The sequence below is a fragment of the Lepus europaeus genome, chromosome 18 (genome assembly GCF_033115175.1).
Source record: "Lepus europaeus isolate LE1 chromosome 18, mLepTim1.pri, whole genome shotgun sequence".
NCBI lineage: Eukaryota > Metazoa > Chordata > Mammalia > Lagomorpha > Leporidae > Lepus > Lepus europaeus.
The window spans coordinates 40,987,201-41,004,645 of NC_084844.1; the positions used below are offsets into that span (position 1 = coordinate 40,987,201).

The 17,445-nt window shown below is 43.8% G+C and overlaps 1 protein-coding gene across 1 annotated transcript in view; it reads left to right on the forward strand.

The window, feature by feature from the left end:
* Positions 1-17,445, forward strand: part of MYO1D (myosin ID) — a 353,018-nt gene that overhangs the window by 100,212 nt on the left and 235,361 nt on the right. Inside the window, exons 3-8 of the mRNA XM_062216283.1 lie at positions 1,447-1,540; positions 4,031-4,196; positions 6,236-6,289; positions 7,876-7,971; positions 14,317-14,433; positions 16,424-16,627. Of these exons, the coding sequence (XP_062072267.1) occupies positions 1,447-1,540; positions 4,031-4,196; positions 6,236-6,289; positions 7,876-7,971; positions 14,317-14,433; positions 16,424-16,627 (731 nt within the window). The remainder of the gene's footprint in view (positions 1-1,446; positions 1,541-4,030; positions 4,197-6,235; positions 6,290-7,875; positions 7,972-14,316; positions 14,434-16,423; positions 16,628-17,445) is intronic.

Consider the following 17,445-nt stretch of genomic DNA (forward strand, 5'->3'; position numbering starts at 1 on the left):
TTTAGATATGCATATAGGGTCAGAACAGCTTAGTAACTTGGTAATAGAGCTAGAGAATTATATAGTAGGACTACATGTTATTGAAACTATGGCCTGGTTATGAAGCTGGCAAGCAGAGCAATTACACAAGCTTGTGATGTAAAAGCGAAAATTCCCGTTCTCCCAAACGCCTCATCTCCCAGATCCCAGCAGTGGCAGCTGGGAGCAGTTGAGTGTTTATCCTTTTATACAATTTCTCTGCGTGTGAAAATGCATCGAGTCCCACATGCACATTTAATTATACTGTAAATACGTAATTATAGGATTGTATCCAATGGTTGAGTATCCCTTATCTGAAAATCCAAAGCTTGGGAGCACTGATGCGGTACCTCAGGTGGGAAATTCCACACAGGGTCTCCCCTGATGGGTGGTCGTCACAACACAGGCACACTACAAACACCCTGTAAAGTCACCTTCAGGTGTGTAAGGTGTGTAGGAGACACAAGTGAGTTCTGTGTCTAAGTTTGGATCCCATCCCCATGATATCTCATTACCATACACAAATAATCCAAAATCTGACATCTGCATCACTTCCTGTCCTCAACAGGATGAGGAACACTCAGTGAAGTATTACTTAGTTTGTGTCTTTCGTGAAGCACCATGGAGTGGATGTCTTTTCCTTAGACTGTCCGTGGTCCGAGGGGGTTCCCTGTAGCAGTCGTGTGGTCTTCTGTCGAGTAGCTCGGTCATAATGTATTTACCCTGTTCTCTACTGACGAGCCTAGCATTGCCTCTACAGAAATGGTTTTTTAAAACTTGGAAAATTGTTTTATTATCACTTGGGTACGTTCATATTTTGCAGCATTTCCTTTGGAGAAACTTATACAGGTGTAGTTTTGTAGTCAGAAAATGAGGGCAGGTACTTCTGCATCCGCCCTTCCCCACACCAACCCAGTCACAGTGGCCGAGACACTTCGTCCGTGGTGGCTGGATCTGGAGTTTGACATTTTGTTTTTCTCATCGAAACTACTCTAACTGTAATTAACATTGTCAAATAATTCATTTAACCCATTTAAGATAAAAAGAAACCCTGCTATATAAAATAAGATTATACAGATTTTACCGTGGCCACCGTTTATGTCCTTTCTGGCTGACTCAGATCAGTGTCAAGTGCAGAGACTCACCATTGAAGAATTGATCTACTGCATCTTAATCCCACACTGTCTTGGCCCTGAGTCAGTGTCGATCTGTAGTCGTCTTGGCATTTGACTTCTGCAAGAGTGTTTGTGCTTTTTATTCATTTATTTTTCAACATGTTCACATCTGTTAGAACCACTGAAAGACAGGTGAAATAACTCAAAGGATAGAAAGAAAAAGAAAGTGCAACATGAGGGGTCCTAAGTGAATAACGAATGTTTCTCTTGGTTTTGATTCTCACGTTAAACCCCGCACAACTTTTCACTGCAGGGGAGAGTGGAGCTGGCAAGACGGAGGCCAGCAAATACATCATGCAGTACATTGCGGCCATCACCAACCCCAGCCAGAGGGCAGAGGTTGAAAGGTAAGAGCCCCCCCGACAGTGGGGAGAAATCCTGGTGGCAGCTTCCTTCTCTGGACAGATGTGGCCCGGCCTCCACTCTGCCACGTGTGAAGCAATTTTGGGTGGCGAAACCACTTTGATTCTCTGCTTGCGTATCACCTCTCTGCTCTCGTTCATACCACTGGCTCTATCTCTGCGTTTCTTTCTTTCTTTTTTCTTTTTTTTTTTTTTTTCGTATCGCTGTAGTAAACTTTACCTAATTACAAAACAAATGAAGAGGTTACTCTGCGAGAGTTGGAGGTGTCCCCATTCCGGTCTATGCGTGCAGACTTACATGTGGACAGCAGAACCGTCAGAGCTGATGCTGGCAGATTTTATTGCTGAAGCTCTTACAGGTTCTGTGCTTCCTGCTGTACCAGCGTCTTTGTTGCTTTGTTTTTCAAACAAATTATTGAAATTATAAGTAAGATTCATTCTCCCCATTCTCCCAGAGTGCTGCTGCTCCCGGTAAGCTGAGAGGTAACGCTGGTCCCCGCCGCCTGGGCCCAGCACTGGGGCGGAGTCTGGCACGCAGTGTTTGCTTAGGAAATGTGTACGTGATGACTGGCTGTGAGGCGTCACTGCGTGGTCACCGCTCACTGCGTGGCGTTCTCACGTGGCACAGCCCTTCCGAGGAGGAAAGTGCTTTCCCAGCCGCCGCTTTGAGGCTCAGCATTAATTCGCCACGAGTCACACCTCTCCTACACGTCAGTTTTCAGTTTTATGAGCACAAAGAAAGGACTCCGGGTTGGTGTGAAAGACGACAATTTAAGCTCAGCCACCCAGCTGCATACTTTCTTCAGTTCATCAATGGGCGTTTTTCTTAATTGTGACACATCCCCATTTCCGCTTCTGCCTTTGCAGCCTGATATGACAAGTAAATTTTCTTAATTTCCTTAGGAGCGGAGGAGAGTAACAAAGAACCGAATTGATTTTGGTTCCACTAGAGTAAGGCATGTGTGGATTTACTAGTATTTCACGAGCACAGCTTGTGGCGGTTTTAGAAGCAATCTCCTTTATAAGCAAGCAGCCCTCCCCTCCGCCGACACTCACAGGAACATTCTGCAAGTTTGCCTTCACCCATGGGGAGAGAAGGTTCAAGGGTCACTCCCCGTGTTGGTGGGAGGAGCGCAGACCAGCTCCATCATGTAATTTGACTGCCTGGCGTTACTCCAGCAGAAGTGCCTGTATTAGAGGAGTTCCGTCAGTGAATAAAAGCAAGGGCATAGGAGCGCTGTGAAGTTTAAATGTATCCGCTGGGAGGGCCTGCACCAGAGAAAGTTAGCATTCATGGCATGAAGAATGTATTAAGTGACTGCTGCAAAGGAGAGATTCCATAGAGCTTCAAACAGAATAATGAGCAATTCCTAAACTAGTAAAGACCAAATTTATGATGTATAACTAAGTACAATAAAATTCCACTATTCTGGGTTTTATAAGCAAGGACAGCTGTCTCTCCATATCCATGGGTTCTGCATCCATGTGTTCAACCAGCCAGAAATTGAAAATATTTAAGGGGAAAATTACATCTGCAGTAAACATGTACAGCCTTTTTTTCCTCTGTCTTTATTCTCTGAACAGGGCAGTGTGACGACTGTTTGGTCATGTACATTGCATCAGGTGTTAGAAGCCGTCCAGAGATGATTTAGAATATATGGGTGATGTGAGTGGTTCCCATGCAGACACTGTGCCATTGAAGAGAGGGACTTGAGCATCTAGAGCATTTGGTATCTGCAGAGGGTCTTGGAACTGAATCCCGAAGAACAGAGGACAGTTGTACTAGGAAAGCTGTCATTTCTGTGTCACCCAATGTTCCCCCCCACACACACACTTCAGAATATAAAAGGGTACTTCAGAGAGTTCATGGAAAACGGAATTAAAAGACGTTTATTTTGGTGCAAGAAAATTCAAATCCATGCATAGTTTTTTCGTAACATGCATTTTCCATGAATGTGTTGAAGACCCCTCATAGCTTCCTAAGACTTTTCTTTATATAAATCTTTAAGGGAAAAACCAAAAATTTCAGAATTAATTTGAAGGTAAAATTCCTCTGAATTCTTACCTTGCCCAGCCCATCAACCTCTGTCTAGATGACCTCACTGGGTTGTACTGATCCAGATTTTTAAATATTCACTAACACATGTGTGTGCACACACACAGAGACACAGTGATCCTGCAGTGCATATTATCTTGCAAGTTGATTTTACACTCATTCATGTATTCAGGATGTCTTTCCACATCAGCACATAATGCTGTATTGCTGTACCTCATTCTTTTTAGGGCCTGGATGGTATTTTCTTTTTATCTGTTCCTACTGTTGGCCATTTAAGTTGTTTGTGTTTTGTGATATGGCAAACATCCTGCAGTCAGCATCTGTTTATATGTATTTGTGTGTGTTATAGCAATTTCCAGTTTTTAAAAAGTCTGGTCTCTAAAGCTTTCCATACTAACTTTGATTTGTCTGTGTTAAAGAGTGAAGAATATGTTGCTCAAGTCCAATTGTGTATTGGAAGCTTTTGGAAATGCCAAAACCAATCGTAATGACAACTCAAGCAGATTTGGAAAATACATGGATATCAACTTTGATTTCAAGGGAGATCCTATTGGTGGACACATCAATAACTACTTACTGGAGAAGGTAAAATGTGCTTAATTTCTGAAGGCAATATTTATAAATACTGAGTATTTAAAAATACTTGATTGGAGCCAGCATGGTGCTGTAGTGGGTAAAGCTGCTGCCTACGAAACCTACATCCCATTTAGGCACCAGTTTGCATTCCAGCTGTTCCACTTCTGATCCTGCTCCCTGTTAATGGCCTGGGAAACACAGCAGAAGATGATCCAAGTACTTGGGTCCCTGTCACCCACATGGGAGTCACAGAAGAATCTCCTGGCTACTGGATTTGGCCTGGCCCAGCCCTGGCCATTGTGGCCATCTAGAGAGTGAGCTAGTGATGAAAAATCTCTCTCTCTCTCCCTCTCTCTCTCTTACTCATTCTAATTCTGAATTTCAAATAAATAAATTTTAAAAAACAAAATAAAAATACTTCAATTTGTATAATTTCTTGTATTGCTCAATGTAATTAATTCTGTCCGCCCTCTTCAATTAGCTTTCTGTGATATGCTCTTAAAAAAAAAAAATTTATTTAAAAGGCAGAGCTACAGAGAGGCAGAGGCACAGAGAGAGACAGGTTTCTTCCATCTGCCTGTTCACTCCCCAAATGGCCACAATGGCAGAAGCTGGGCCAATCCGAAGCCAGGAGCCAGGAGCTTCTTCCAGGTCTCCCACATATGTGGGTGCAGGAGTCCAAGGACTTGGGTCACCTTCTACTGCTTTCCCAGGCCATGGCATAGAGCTGGATTGGAAGTGGAGCAGCTGGGACTAGAACCAGCGCCCATATGGGATGTTGGCACTGCAGGCGGTGGCTCTACCTGCTATGCCACAGCACTGGTCCTGATATGCTCTCTTTTTTCTTGTTATCTTATTAGCACCTGCAGAATCAAGTTGGGAAAAGTCTGTCTGTTTTGCAGACACATATTTGGACATGTGTGTGTGTGTGTGGGGGGGTGTTAGCATGTAGCCAACTTCTAGGTATAGTTTAACACAAACCTATCTAGGACAAATCAGTTCTATTCTTTTAAACATCACTGCCTTCTATGTATTTTAATTTGAATTAATTTGAAGTCTCATTTTCTTCCATTTCTACTTGTTCACTGCTTTCTGGTAACTTGTATGTATTTAGTTATCTTACATCCTAATGATGAAGCATTTGGTCCATGAAATCTGTTAGGCTCAATTTCTAGAACAATCCCATTAAAATTGTCCTCTTGGGACTGCCTGTGTCCTAACCAGCCTTAGTGATCACTGAAGCCAATCACAAGAACGCAAACAGATTTCATTCACCCGATTCTTACGGTTAATCTTGTATGTCACAAGTTCGGTCTCCTCCTGAGCTGGGCTCAGGCCGGAGCTGACATGCTCTCCCACTCTCCTGAGCTGTTCTCAGTTCAGGATGCATCCTTCATGTCACTGTAGGGAGGCAGAGTCTCTATTTTTGTTGGTTATATCGAAGTCTGACTGATAAAGAAAGAAATGTTGAATAGAGTTGGTTGAAGGGAGGAAATGCCAGGTTTTGTCTTTTTTCCAAAATGCTTCATGGGCCTCTCTATGTACACTCTCGGTTGAAGGATCCTTTTGAAACACTGCCTCAATAGCAATCTTTGGGGAGCATCTAAGGCCAGGGTCCCTAGAGACCCATCTTACTCAACTGATTTTATTACAGGATGTAAGGCATTGCTCTTTGAAATGCCAGCAGTCCCTGGGGAAGGCAATGTTGAGAATATTCCTCCCTAAGCATTCCTTCCTAGTCCCCCGACTTCCGATCCCTACCCCTCACCAAATTCCATCTTCAGGCCACAGGTTAAGAAAGAAAATCAAAATAGCTCATTCTTAGGAAAGTTTAGGGACTTCTGTTTTAAGCAGTGGAAAGGACTATCAAAAATTGCACAGGAAACCCCATAGAGAAGACATTGTTTTTAGACGAGCGCCATCTGTGGGAGCGTCAGGGTATTTAAGTGAACTGCACATGCAATATTTCCCAGCAAAGTGGCTTCCATTTCATTTTAGGGGCACATTTTCAGATTTACTATTTTAATGTGTTTTTTTTTTTCCCTCAGTCCCGAGTGATTGTACAACAGCCAGGAGAAAGAAGCTTTCATTCTTTCTATCAGGTTAGTAATCCTCTGCTATGCAGATAATTGATCATTTGCTCATTTGTATAGGAAGTGAGTATTTTTTTCAACATTGGACTCTCTCCTGGTTTATCCCTCCTTTTCCTTCATCGACACACACACACACACACACACACTCCTTCCTCCTCTCCCTACCCTACAATAATCCTGATAATATTTGCATAGTATAAAAAAGGGGGGGGTAGGAATAGGATTAAAAATTAAAACACTGGTGTCTCAGGAGATCTGCCATGACTGTGATGAAGAGCTGGCTGGTGTCAGCCAGCAAGGCAACTGCTTTGGTCGAGTTTGACCATCACCTGTATTTCCTTGGAACGCAGACAACAGCTTAATGACTGTGCACATGGTACGTTCTAAACATGTTAAATTAGTTTTAATTGGAGCCATTGTTCCCACCTTAGGGAGTTCCAGGGATGGGAATGCAAATTCAGTGTATTTTGCACATAGAGCCTGTAAAGCAAGATGATTACTTTTTTAAAATAACCAGGATTTGTCAATTCAAGAGAGAATTGTCTTCTTGATCTCAGCAAAGCTTAGGGAGAATATTGAATACCTCTTTGGGGAGTGCTTTCAGAATGTAAAGCAAGATCTTTCCAGCAGCCCTCCTGCTGCTGTCTACACTCCGAGAACAACTTTGGCACATTATTATAGTGTTTTAAAGCCCCAAGTGATAGAACCAAGGCTAATAAATAAAGTGTGTGATCAAATTATGCAAGCTCAGCATCCCCGTGTGCGCTGCCTCTGAAGGTGACCACATGGTGACAGAACAATTGAATGCATCTTGGGCCAGTTCACTTGTTTCTGGGTTATGCTGCAGTAGACACTTGTCATTGGTATAAACAAGTTCTGTTCTATTTGGTTAAAAACAATTTGATTTTTAAAGTCTGCTAATTAGACCTTTTAAAATAAACCAAAGCCTACAGTTGGATGTAGAGATTTAAACATAATGCCTATCAGTATTGTGTTGGGTTTTTGTTGACAAGTTGCTGTGTTTTGAATAAACACAAAATGTGAAAGCAGTCTGTGTGTCTCACACACTCCTAGCTTTTCCCGGTGCTTTCCCCATTTGGGTGAGGGTGTTCGGTGTCTTTGTGCAACACTGGAGTCGTGGTTATCCTTCTGGCCTCCCTGCCTGAGGTCTCCAAGGCTGGTGAGGACATGAGGGAGCACGTGGCTGCCTGCAGGAGCCTCTTGCTTCCAAATTCTGAAACCCAACCATGCCCTGTCATGATGAGCAGCTAAGCAGGTGTCCACCACAGAGCATAGGATCTCATTTCACAAAGGACCATGGCCAAAGCCAGAACTTCTCATACCAGGGATGTGGTGAATGAGCTAAGACTCTTACAGTAATTTTCTTCATGACTGCTTTATGTTCCCTTCACTGATGACACTGAAGCAGTTACTTACCTGCAAGGGGAAAAATGCTGCTTCAGAGCTAGACAGGAAGACCAAGGTGAATTAGTCCCAGAAAGTGAATAAAAGCTAGATTAACGCTGACTTAGAGCATTTGGTTTATTTGGGTCAATGTGTCTTTTGCCGATTTTTCCTAATTGAATATTTTTCAGCTATTGCAAGGAGGTTCCGAGCAGATATTACGCTCTCTGCATCTCCAGAAATCCCTTTCATCCTACAACTACATCCACGTAGGAGCCCAGCTAAAGGTAAGAGTCTGCTGCTCAGACAAGGAAGCAGACAGGGGGCTCGGAATAATGATCTGTTGGAGCCTGCTGCCTTTGGGTGAATCAGTGTGTCTTCTCTTCTTTTTATAAATTCTTGGGAACAGTGATTCAGTCAACAGCTTTGGTGAACAGCCCACTTTACAATATTATCGCCATTCAACAGGAAAGACGTCTCTTTCTACCTCAGTGTTTGAATGTTAAGCCCTGTTCCTGGTCCTGTTGTCTTGACACTATACGAATTTCAGTAGGACTAGCAAGGCCACCTCCTGAGAAGACCCCACGTGATTAGGCCATGGGCAAGTTGGTAAAAAGAAAGAAAATTTAACAGCACTCTGTCTGCTCACTGTTTTCTTTTTAATATATATATATATTGACTGTGATGTAACCTAGAAATAGTTTTGTGACCCTGGGGGCATTTCTATTCAGCTTTCCTTGCATGCACACATACTTGTGTGCCCAGTTTTGTTCTTATTTTTAATTAGTTTTCTGCTAGTCTTTTTTTTTATTAAACTTTTATTTAATGAATATAAATTTCCAAAGTACAGCTTATGGATTACAATGGCTTCCCCCTTCCCATAACTTCTCTCCCACATGCAACCCTCCCCTTTCCCACTCCCTCTCCCCTTCCATTCACATCATGATTCATTTTCAATTCTCTTTATATACAGAACATCAGTTTAGTATATATTAAGTAAAGATTTCAACAGTTTGCCCCCATATAGCAGCACAAAGTGAAAAAAATACTGTTGGAGTACTAGTTATAGCATTAAATAACAGTATACAGCACATTAAAGACAGAGATCCTACATGATATTTCTTTAAAAATTAATTAATTTTCTATGCCATTTCTGCTAGTCTTTCTAAAACCAGTATCAGTGATGGAATAGTTTGCTACTGGTTGGCTGTAAAACAATAATTACATTTTTATCTCATCTGTAGAGGGGAAGGTACATAAGAGAAATGGAGTGACATGGGTCACAATTTTTTCTTTTTTTTTTTTTAAGATTTATTTATTTATTTGAAAGGCAGAGTTAGAAAGAGGCAGAGGCAGAGAGAAAGAGAGGTCTTCCATCTGCTGGTTCACTTCCCAAATGGTTGCAACAGCTAGAGCTGGGCCAATCCAAAGCCAGGAGCCAGGAGCTTCCTCCAGGTCTCCCGTGTGAGTGCAGGGACCCAAGGGCTTGAGCCATTTTCTGCTCTCCCAGGCTATAGCAGAGAGCTAGATCAGAAGAGGAGCATATGGGACTCAAACTGGTGCCCATATGGGATGCCGGCACTGCAGACAGCGGTTTTATCCACTACGCCAGAACACCAGCCCCAGGGGTCACAATTTTAACTGTTTATTCCAGATAGGTAGAATTATGCATATTTATATTCTGCTTTTCCATATTTTTAAATTTTTTCTCTAATAAAAACATGCATTACTTTTGTAGTCAGGTGAAAAATTTAAAAATTATTTTAAAAAGGATCTAAGATGTAGGAAGTATGTCTTTTTTAAATTTTTACTATTTGCCTTAAGCTATTATACCTTCATTACTGGATTAGCTGTATTTTTATTGCTATGTGTAGAAATAAATGATATTTAGGTTTTTGCAATTAATTTCCCGTTATTTGACATTTAGGTTACATCAACTCTATTTTATAGTTGCCTGAGAGCAGGAATGTTTGACTGAAAATTAATTAGAAACAACAACAACAAAAAAAATAGAGGGCCATACTCCAACTTCCTGTGCACTGGCCAGGGGTACTTAAAGATGTAAAAGGATCATAAAATCAACACTTGAAAAGCCAGTGACTACACATATTTCTTTTCTGTCAGATTGTCTTATTGACCAAATTACTTTTGGCCAGGTCATGTAATGAATTTACTACAGAACGTATTACATTAACATTTAACCTTTTTTCTAAATTAAATTTAGCTTAGGGTCTCATTTCATTGAAGTGTTCCATTCCTGTTTTTCTATTCCCTTTTTTTCTTCCTTTCTAACAAAAATGAAGTAGTAATATATAATCACAGTCAAAACCTAAAATAGAGGTGGGCATTTGGTCAAGCACTTAAGATGCCTGTTGACGCATCTGCCTCCCATGTCAGTTCTTGGTGTCAGGTCCCAACTCTGCTCCTGACTCCAGCTTCCTGCTGTTGCACACTCTGGGAGGCAGCAGTAATGGCTCAAGTTCTGGGGTTTCTGCCACCCACATGGGAGACCTGGATTGTGTTCCCAGGTCCTGGCTTTGGCCTGGCCTAAGAATTTGGGGAGGGAACCAGCGAGAGCTCTCTGTTCTCAAATAAATACATTTTGAATAAAAATTTTTGAGAAGGTTGAGTTCCAGGTCATGATGGAATACTGTCTTCCCAGCATTCTCACCCACTGAGAATTCCTGTTAAAACAACAACAGCAACTAAGGGCTGGCGTTGTGGCACAGTAGATTAAGCAGCTGCCTATGCCGCCAACATCCTGTATCAGCACCAGTTCACGTCATGGCTGCTCTACTTCCTATGCAGTCCCCTGCTAATGTACCTGGAAAAGCAGCAGAAGATGGCCCAAGGACTTGGGGCCCTGCCACTCACATGGGAGACCCGATGGAGTTCCAGGCTCCTGGCTTCTACCTGGCCCAACGCTAGATGTTGCAGCCATCTGGGAAGTGAACCAGAGGAAGGAGGATCTCTTTCTATTTCTTCCCCCACTCTTCTAACTCTACCTTTCAGATAAATTTTTTAAATAAGTCTTTTAAAACCAAAAAACTAAAGCTGAATCAAAAGGAAGTGAAAATACACTGAATCTTACCATCCAGAAATAATTACTGATAGTGATTTCTGTATACTTATAAGCAGAATCCTGCAATACATCTTAATTAAGTAAACATCTTCCCATGCAAACAAGCATAAATTAATGTAATAATTCTAGCAACTATGAAGTATTGTGCTGTATGTTTCTTAAGCAATGTAGAAATCATGTACAATGAAGATATTTTGAGTTGCAGCAAGAGAAAAGTCCAGTGAAAGGTCTCCGAAAGTAATAAAGAACTTAATGATTTCACATAACAGGAAGCCCTGGCGGAGCAATCCCCTGCTGGTTAATTCAGTGCCTTAACAATTACCCCTGTGGGACGTTCAGATTGTCGCTCAGTTACTTTGTCGTTTCAACACGGTGTCTAATACTGGACACTTTTGGAGTGGTTTGTTTTTCATGGGCTAGGAGCTGGGGAGGCGCTTTATTATAAATTCTCACTGGACTTTCATGGCAATCCTGTAAGAAATGTATTGTTATGCCCATTTTATCCATGAAGAATTCAAGGCTCAGCAGGGTTAAGTATCTCGCACAAAGTGTTAAACAAAGCAAAACCAACTGCTCAGCAATGGAAGCTGGGGACCTCAGCACCCCACTTGTCAACGGACAGGTCATCCAGACAGAAAGTTAACAGTGAAACAAATGGACTTGGTGTCTGTGGAATGCTGCCCCGCCAGCTGCACTTATACATTCCTACCTCCAGATTGCACCCTACATTAGACCAACACCAAACGAGGACCAACAGATTTTTTTTTTTTTTTTTTGACAGGCAGAGTGGACAGTGAGAGAGAGAGAGAGAAAGGTCTTCCTTTGCCGTTGGTTCACCCTCCAATGGCCGCCGCGCTGCGGCCGGCACACCGCGCTGATCCGATGGCAGGAGCCAGGTGCTTCTCCTGGTCTCCCATGGGGTGCAGGACCCAAGCACTTGGGCCATCCTCCACTGCACTCCCTGGCCACAGCAGAGAGCTGGCCTGGAAGAGGGGCAACCGGGACAGGATCGGTGCCCCGACCGGGACTAGAACCCGGTGTGTCGGCGCCGCAAGGCGGAGGATTAGCCTAATGAGCTGCGGCGCCAGCCTACCAACAGATTTTTAAAAACCGAAATCATTTTCTCAGGTCACAATACAATAAAACTAGTAGTCAACCAGAGGAACTGTGGAAATTTTAAAAAATGTATGGAAATTGAACCACATGCTCATTCCAAATCAGTGAATCTCTTATCAACAGTGATTGAGAGTGCTACCCAGAACAATTAAGTGAGAAATAAAGGCATCCAATTTGGAAAGGAGGAAGCCAAATTGTCCCTGTTTGCAGTTGACGCGATCCTATATATAGGAAAACTAAAACCTCCACCAAAAAACCCCGAAAATTACAAAACAAAAACCCTGTTAACTGACGTGATTTCAGTGAAAATGCCAGATACAAGACCAGCTTGCAAAAATCAGTAACATTTCAGCACCTTAGAAGTAACAGAAAAGAAATGAAGAAAGCAGTCACATTAAAACAACAGCAACAAAAACTGAAAAATAACATGGAATAAACTGAAACAAAGGGGTAGGAGAGATCACTAAGACCTGGAAAGCCATACCGTGGTCATGGGTTTGAAGAACTAATGTTTTGAATGTCCATACTACTAAAATTAGTCTACAGATTCAGTGCAGTCCCTGTCACAGTACCATGACATTCTTCACAGAAACAATGGGAGAAAATACTTCCAAGCTGTTCAGCTGCTGAGATGAAAGAACTCAACCCAACACCCACCCCCACCCAAATCCAATTTAAAAAGTGGGCAAATGATCTGAGTAGCCAGGTCTGAAGAGAAAATACACAATGGGCAAGAAGTATATGAAATCATCAGGGAAAGGGAAATTAAAAACCACAGTGAAATACTATCACACCTGTTAGTATGGCTAAAGAACAAAAAAGACTCAGATTCCGGTGAAGATGTAGGGAAAGGGGAGCTCTCCTACACCGTTGATGGGAATGTTAATCAGTGCAGCCCTGTGGGAAACTATGGAGTTTCCTCAGAAATCTAGAACCAGAACTGCTGTACGGTCCAACAGTCCCACTGTGGGTTTATAAATCCAAAGGAAAGGAAGCCGGAATGTCCAAGAGATGCCTGCACTCCCGTGTTTATTTCCCCCTGTTCACATAGCCAGGGTGTGGAGTTGACCTGGGTGCTCTGTTGGTGAATGAGTGGATAAAGAGCACGTGGCTACCTCTACACAGTGGAATAGTACTCAGCCGTAAAAAAGGATGCAGACTTGTCGTTTGTGGCAGCAGCAATGAGGCAGGGAGACATCGTGTCAGCACAGAAAGAAAACTACTGCATGTTCTCACTTCGGTGTGAAAGCTTAGAAAGCTGATCTCAGAAGAACAGGGATCGCCAGAGACTGGGAGGAGGAGCATGGGCCATGGGTGCCCAGGTGCAGCTGGGTGGGAGGAGTAACTTGTGATGACCTGCAGCACAGGGAGGTCACTCACTGAACAGTTAATTGTGTGTCTCAGGGTAGCTAATGGGATTCTGCATGTTCCCAACACAAGTGATCAGCGTTTGAGGTGATGGGTATGCTAATTAACCTGGTCATTACATGTTGTGTACATGCACTAGAAGACCGTACTGGACCCTATATGGATGTATGATTGTATGTGTAAATTATGAATAAATACACACGTCACTGTCTTTAAGCACTGTGGAAAAAACAAACAAAACCAAAAACCCACTAGGTAAAGGAGCTGGCCTGGTTGTCGCCCGCACCCCAGCGGAACATGTGCTCAACTAGCAGGTGGAGAGGCCCTTCCTGTGTCCTCCCTCAGCAGGTGAGCATCAGGCCAGGTGCAGCTCACCAAGGAAAGGCTTATCAGGTCCTGTGTAGCTGCTGCTTCGGGAACACTCCAGTGTCCACAGTCAGCATTGCTGTCTGCTGGGTCTCTGCTCCCACGCTTGGGTTTCCCACCTGACAGCCACAGCTCCCGAGGGGCAGGCCATCCATCTTTGAACTAGAGGAGCAGGCTCACAAATGTTGGTCGAATGAGTGAAAAGGTCAGGATTTGGCCCCGGGCTAAGCGAAAGCTTGCTGAAGGCTGGAGCTGGTGGCTGTGGTTCGGGAGCCTTTTTCCCTTACCTGGGAAATAAAAGGCCTGATGACGCAAGAGTGAGAGTGCTGTTGCCAGTCTGTGAAGATGAACTGTGGATCTGAGAGCCACCAACCAGAGTAGAAAGCATGTGTTTTGGAGGCTTTCACGTTCCCATTTCCCTTTTGCCATCGCCCCTCCCACTGCCTCCACAGATCACAGGGGAATGGTGGGCAGGACCTGCTCCCTCCACTGCACCTGTCTTGGGTGATGGTTTTCACACAACAGTGGGCTTTGTCTCCCTGGACAAACGTTTCCGCCCAGAACCATTTTATTTTCTGTGGACGCGCATCGCCCCTTCAAGTGACTTAGCGTGGAGCGGCCAGGTCCTTGGCCACCCTTGGTTGGAGAGCAAGGCTCTCATGAAACGTGTCTGACTGCAGTCTTCCGTTTCCCTTCCCAGTCTTCCATCAATGACGCTGCTGAGTTCAAAGTCGTGGCCGATGCCATGAAAGTGATCGGCTTCCAGGCCGAGGAGGTTCAGACGGTGTATAGAATTCTGGCTGCTATCCTTCACCTGGTGAGTGGGGCCTCCTCCCGAGGAGCTGTCCGCCCTGGGAGGCCGGATTCCCGTTCTGGAAGCTGTGCTTTTGCCCTGTCAGTTTCAGAGGTGATTTATTTAGAGAACCGTTTTGCTCATGCCTTGAAGAAATGACTCTGCCTGTGGCTCTTGCCACCGTTTTACAATCTTCGGAGAGATTGAGATGATAGCTTGGGTGCATTGTCTTATCGGGATCAGACTTCAACCTGGTCAGGTTCCAGGATCAGGTCATTCAGCAATGAGCTGACAGCTAGTGATATAGGCTGAGGATGGTATTTGAAACGTGGAGTGGTAGATTGATTGCTAGAACCGGGTTTTTGATTGTCTCACGTGACAAGTTGGGAAATGAGGTGGGGTGGCTGCCTCCAAACCCCAACCAGCTCCTCCCTGAGCCCCCACTCCGCACTAGATGGACTGACACGTGGCCCCGTTGTGTTCTGCTTTGCCAGCCAGTCTAAAGAAGTAAAGAACCGTGGTTTGGAGATCTTTCATTGCCCTTTACATTATATAATCAGAGATATTTTAAGTGTAATGGACTAACTTTACAATTTATGAGTGTATATTAGCTTTTTGTAACTATAATGAACTATCTGGGATAAAACACTTATGAAGGGAGAAGAGGTTTCTTTCAGCTCGTGGTCCTGGAGGTTCACAGTCCAAGGTCAGACAGGCCCCTTGGGTTCAGCCTCTGGTGATGATGTTCTGGCTGGCAGAGTCCCAGGTAGCACAGAGCACCATGTGCTTTTGGGGCCTAACTTTTCCTTTCTCCTACTTTTCCTTTTATTTCCTGGGAAATTATGCAAGAGTGGGAGTGTTGGCAGCAACGCTGTGTCTGTGTGGTCTGTAATGAAGCCACCAGGATTTAATGTCGGGGGCCTGTACCCTGAAGGCTCAATCCAGTCCACTCTCCTTCCAGAGACCCTGCCTACTAACACCATCACATTATGTAGCTACCTCTTGGTGTTGTTAACAACAGTGAATCAGGAATGTGCAAGGTCTGTATGTGAAAGAGCACACAGCACTGGAAATGACAAGTCAATGTCCTCATGAGGAAGTCATAAACCAAGTGGTCTCTTTGAATTAGTTTAAAATGCAGTGCAGCATCCCCCTTGGAATCTAAATAAGAATTGTATTTAGTTTTTAACTTGGCCTTAATGATTCCAGAATTTTCTGGGAATAGTAAACCTGTAAGAGAAGCAAATAAAAATGAGTGGAAGAAGAGCTGTGTGGTTGGAGAAGGGAAGGAGAAGGCATGACCACTTCTACCGAATTTAAAATGAGAGCAACAGTGACAGCACTGTAAAACCTGTTGCACAAGTCCAGTGCCAAATCAGCAGATCAAGCCACGGACTGGTTGGTGTGTTGCATACTTCATACAGGGTTCATTAGTATTTATCACTTAGTGAACGAGTGGATTTAAATAGACTCAAATGCTTAGGGAATTTAACTTATTAAAAAAGGTGACATGTCAGATCACCAGAAAAAAGCTAGAATACCCACTACATGGTATTGGGGCAGCTCAGTAACCACCTGAAACAGTTGTTAGATTCTCACTTTACACCACATACATTAAGTTCTGGGTGGGTTAAAAGTTTAAATGATACTTTTAATACAAAAGTATTAGAAGGAAATACTGAATACTGTGTGTTAGTAGCAGGAGTGGTGTAAGTATCACATCAAAGAAAGGAAATCCTAAGGCAAAAGATGTACAGATTTGAATAAAAGTGTAAAACTTCTGTCCACTGATAACATGCGCTGAAAATGAAAAAAGAGACAAGCAATTGGAGAAGAGGAAAAGAACAGATGAAGTGCTAGGTTTTTCTGCCTTGGGATATGTGATGTGTTTAAGAGAGGAGATATAAACCAAGTCATATAATTATTCTATTTCAAATTGACGAATGCATCCCTGGCGCAGTATTCCAGAATCTCACTGGAGACGGTGTGTTGTGTTTTCTGACTTCTGCCTTAGGGAAATTTAAAATTCGTGGTAGATGGAGACACGACTCTGATCGAGAACGGCCAGGTTGTGTCGATCATAGCAGAGCTGCTGTCCACCAAGACCGACGCGGTGGAGAAGGCCCTCCTCTACCGCACGGTGGCCACGGGCCGGGACATCATCGACAAGCAGCACACAGAGCAGGAGGCCAGCTACGGCAGAGACGCCTTCGCCAAGGTGAGAGCCCAGCGTGCCTTCCACAGCGCACTGCGTGGACATGTGCGGGGCTCCTCCAGAGTCTGTTGCAGCTTTTAGAGACCACAGCCTGCTGTGGCCAGCACCATCTCAGTGAAACCTTCCGGCTGCGGGCAGCACAGGCAGAGCAGACCGGCCCGGGAGCCGCGGATGCCGCTCTCCAGGCCCCTCCTCCTGTGGCCCCTTTCCTGTCTCTCGATTTCGCTTTTCTCACTCAGAGGAGTTCCCTTCAAGTCAGAGCTCTTTTATAACATAAACTCTAACCCTTGGTCTACCACCTGTGTGGCAAGTGTTGTGTTTTTTCAAGTCTGTTTTTTTGTTTTGTTGCTTTGCTTATTGATTAGATTGCTCTTTATTCAGTTTTTGCCTTCATATAGGTCTCAGGTTTGCTTTTTAATCTCTGAGGGAATTGGAATTTCTCCTAAGTGCAGTGAAGAGCAACTAGAGGATTTTAAGAAGGGGCAGTGACATTAAGTTTGAAATTTTAGTGGCCAGCATTGTGGGGCAGAGGGTCAAGTCTTGGCTGTTCCACTTGCCATCCAGCTCCCTACTGATGCACCTGAGAAAGCAGCAGATGATTGCCCAAGTCCTTGGGCCCCTGCACCCATGTAGGAGACATGGGTGGAGTTCCAGGTTCCTGGCTTTGGCCTAGCCCAGCCCTACCCATGGTGGCCATTTGGGGAGTAAACTAGTAGACAGAGGGTATTTCTGTGTCTGTCTGTCTCATCTCCCCCTGTAATTCAGTCTTTCACACAAATAAATAAATCCTTTTAAAAAAAAGTTTCAAGTTTTAAACTGAT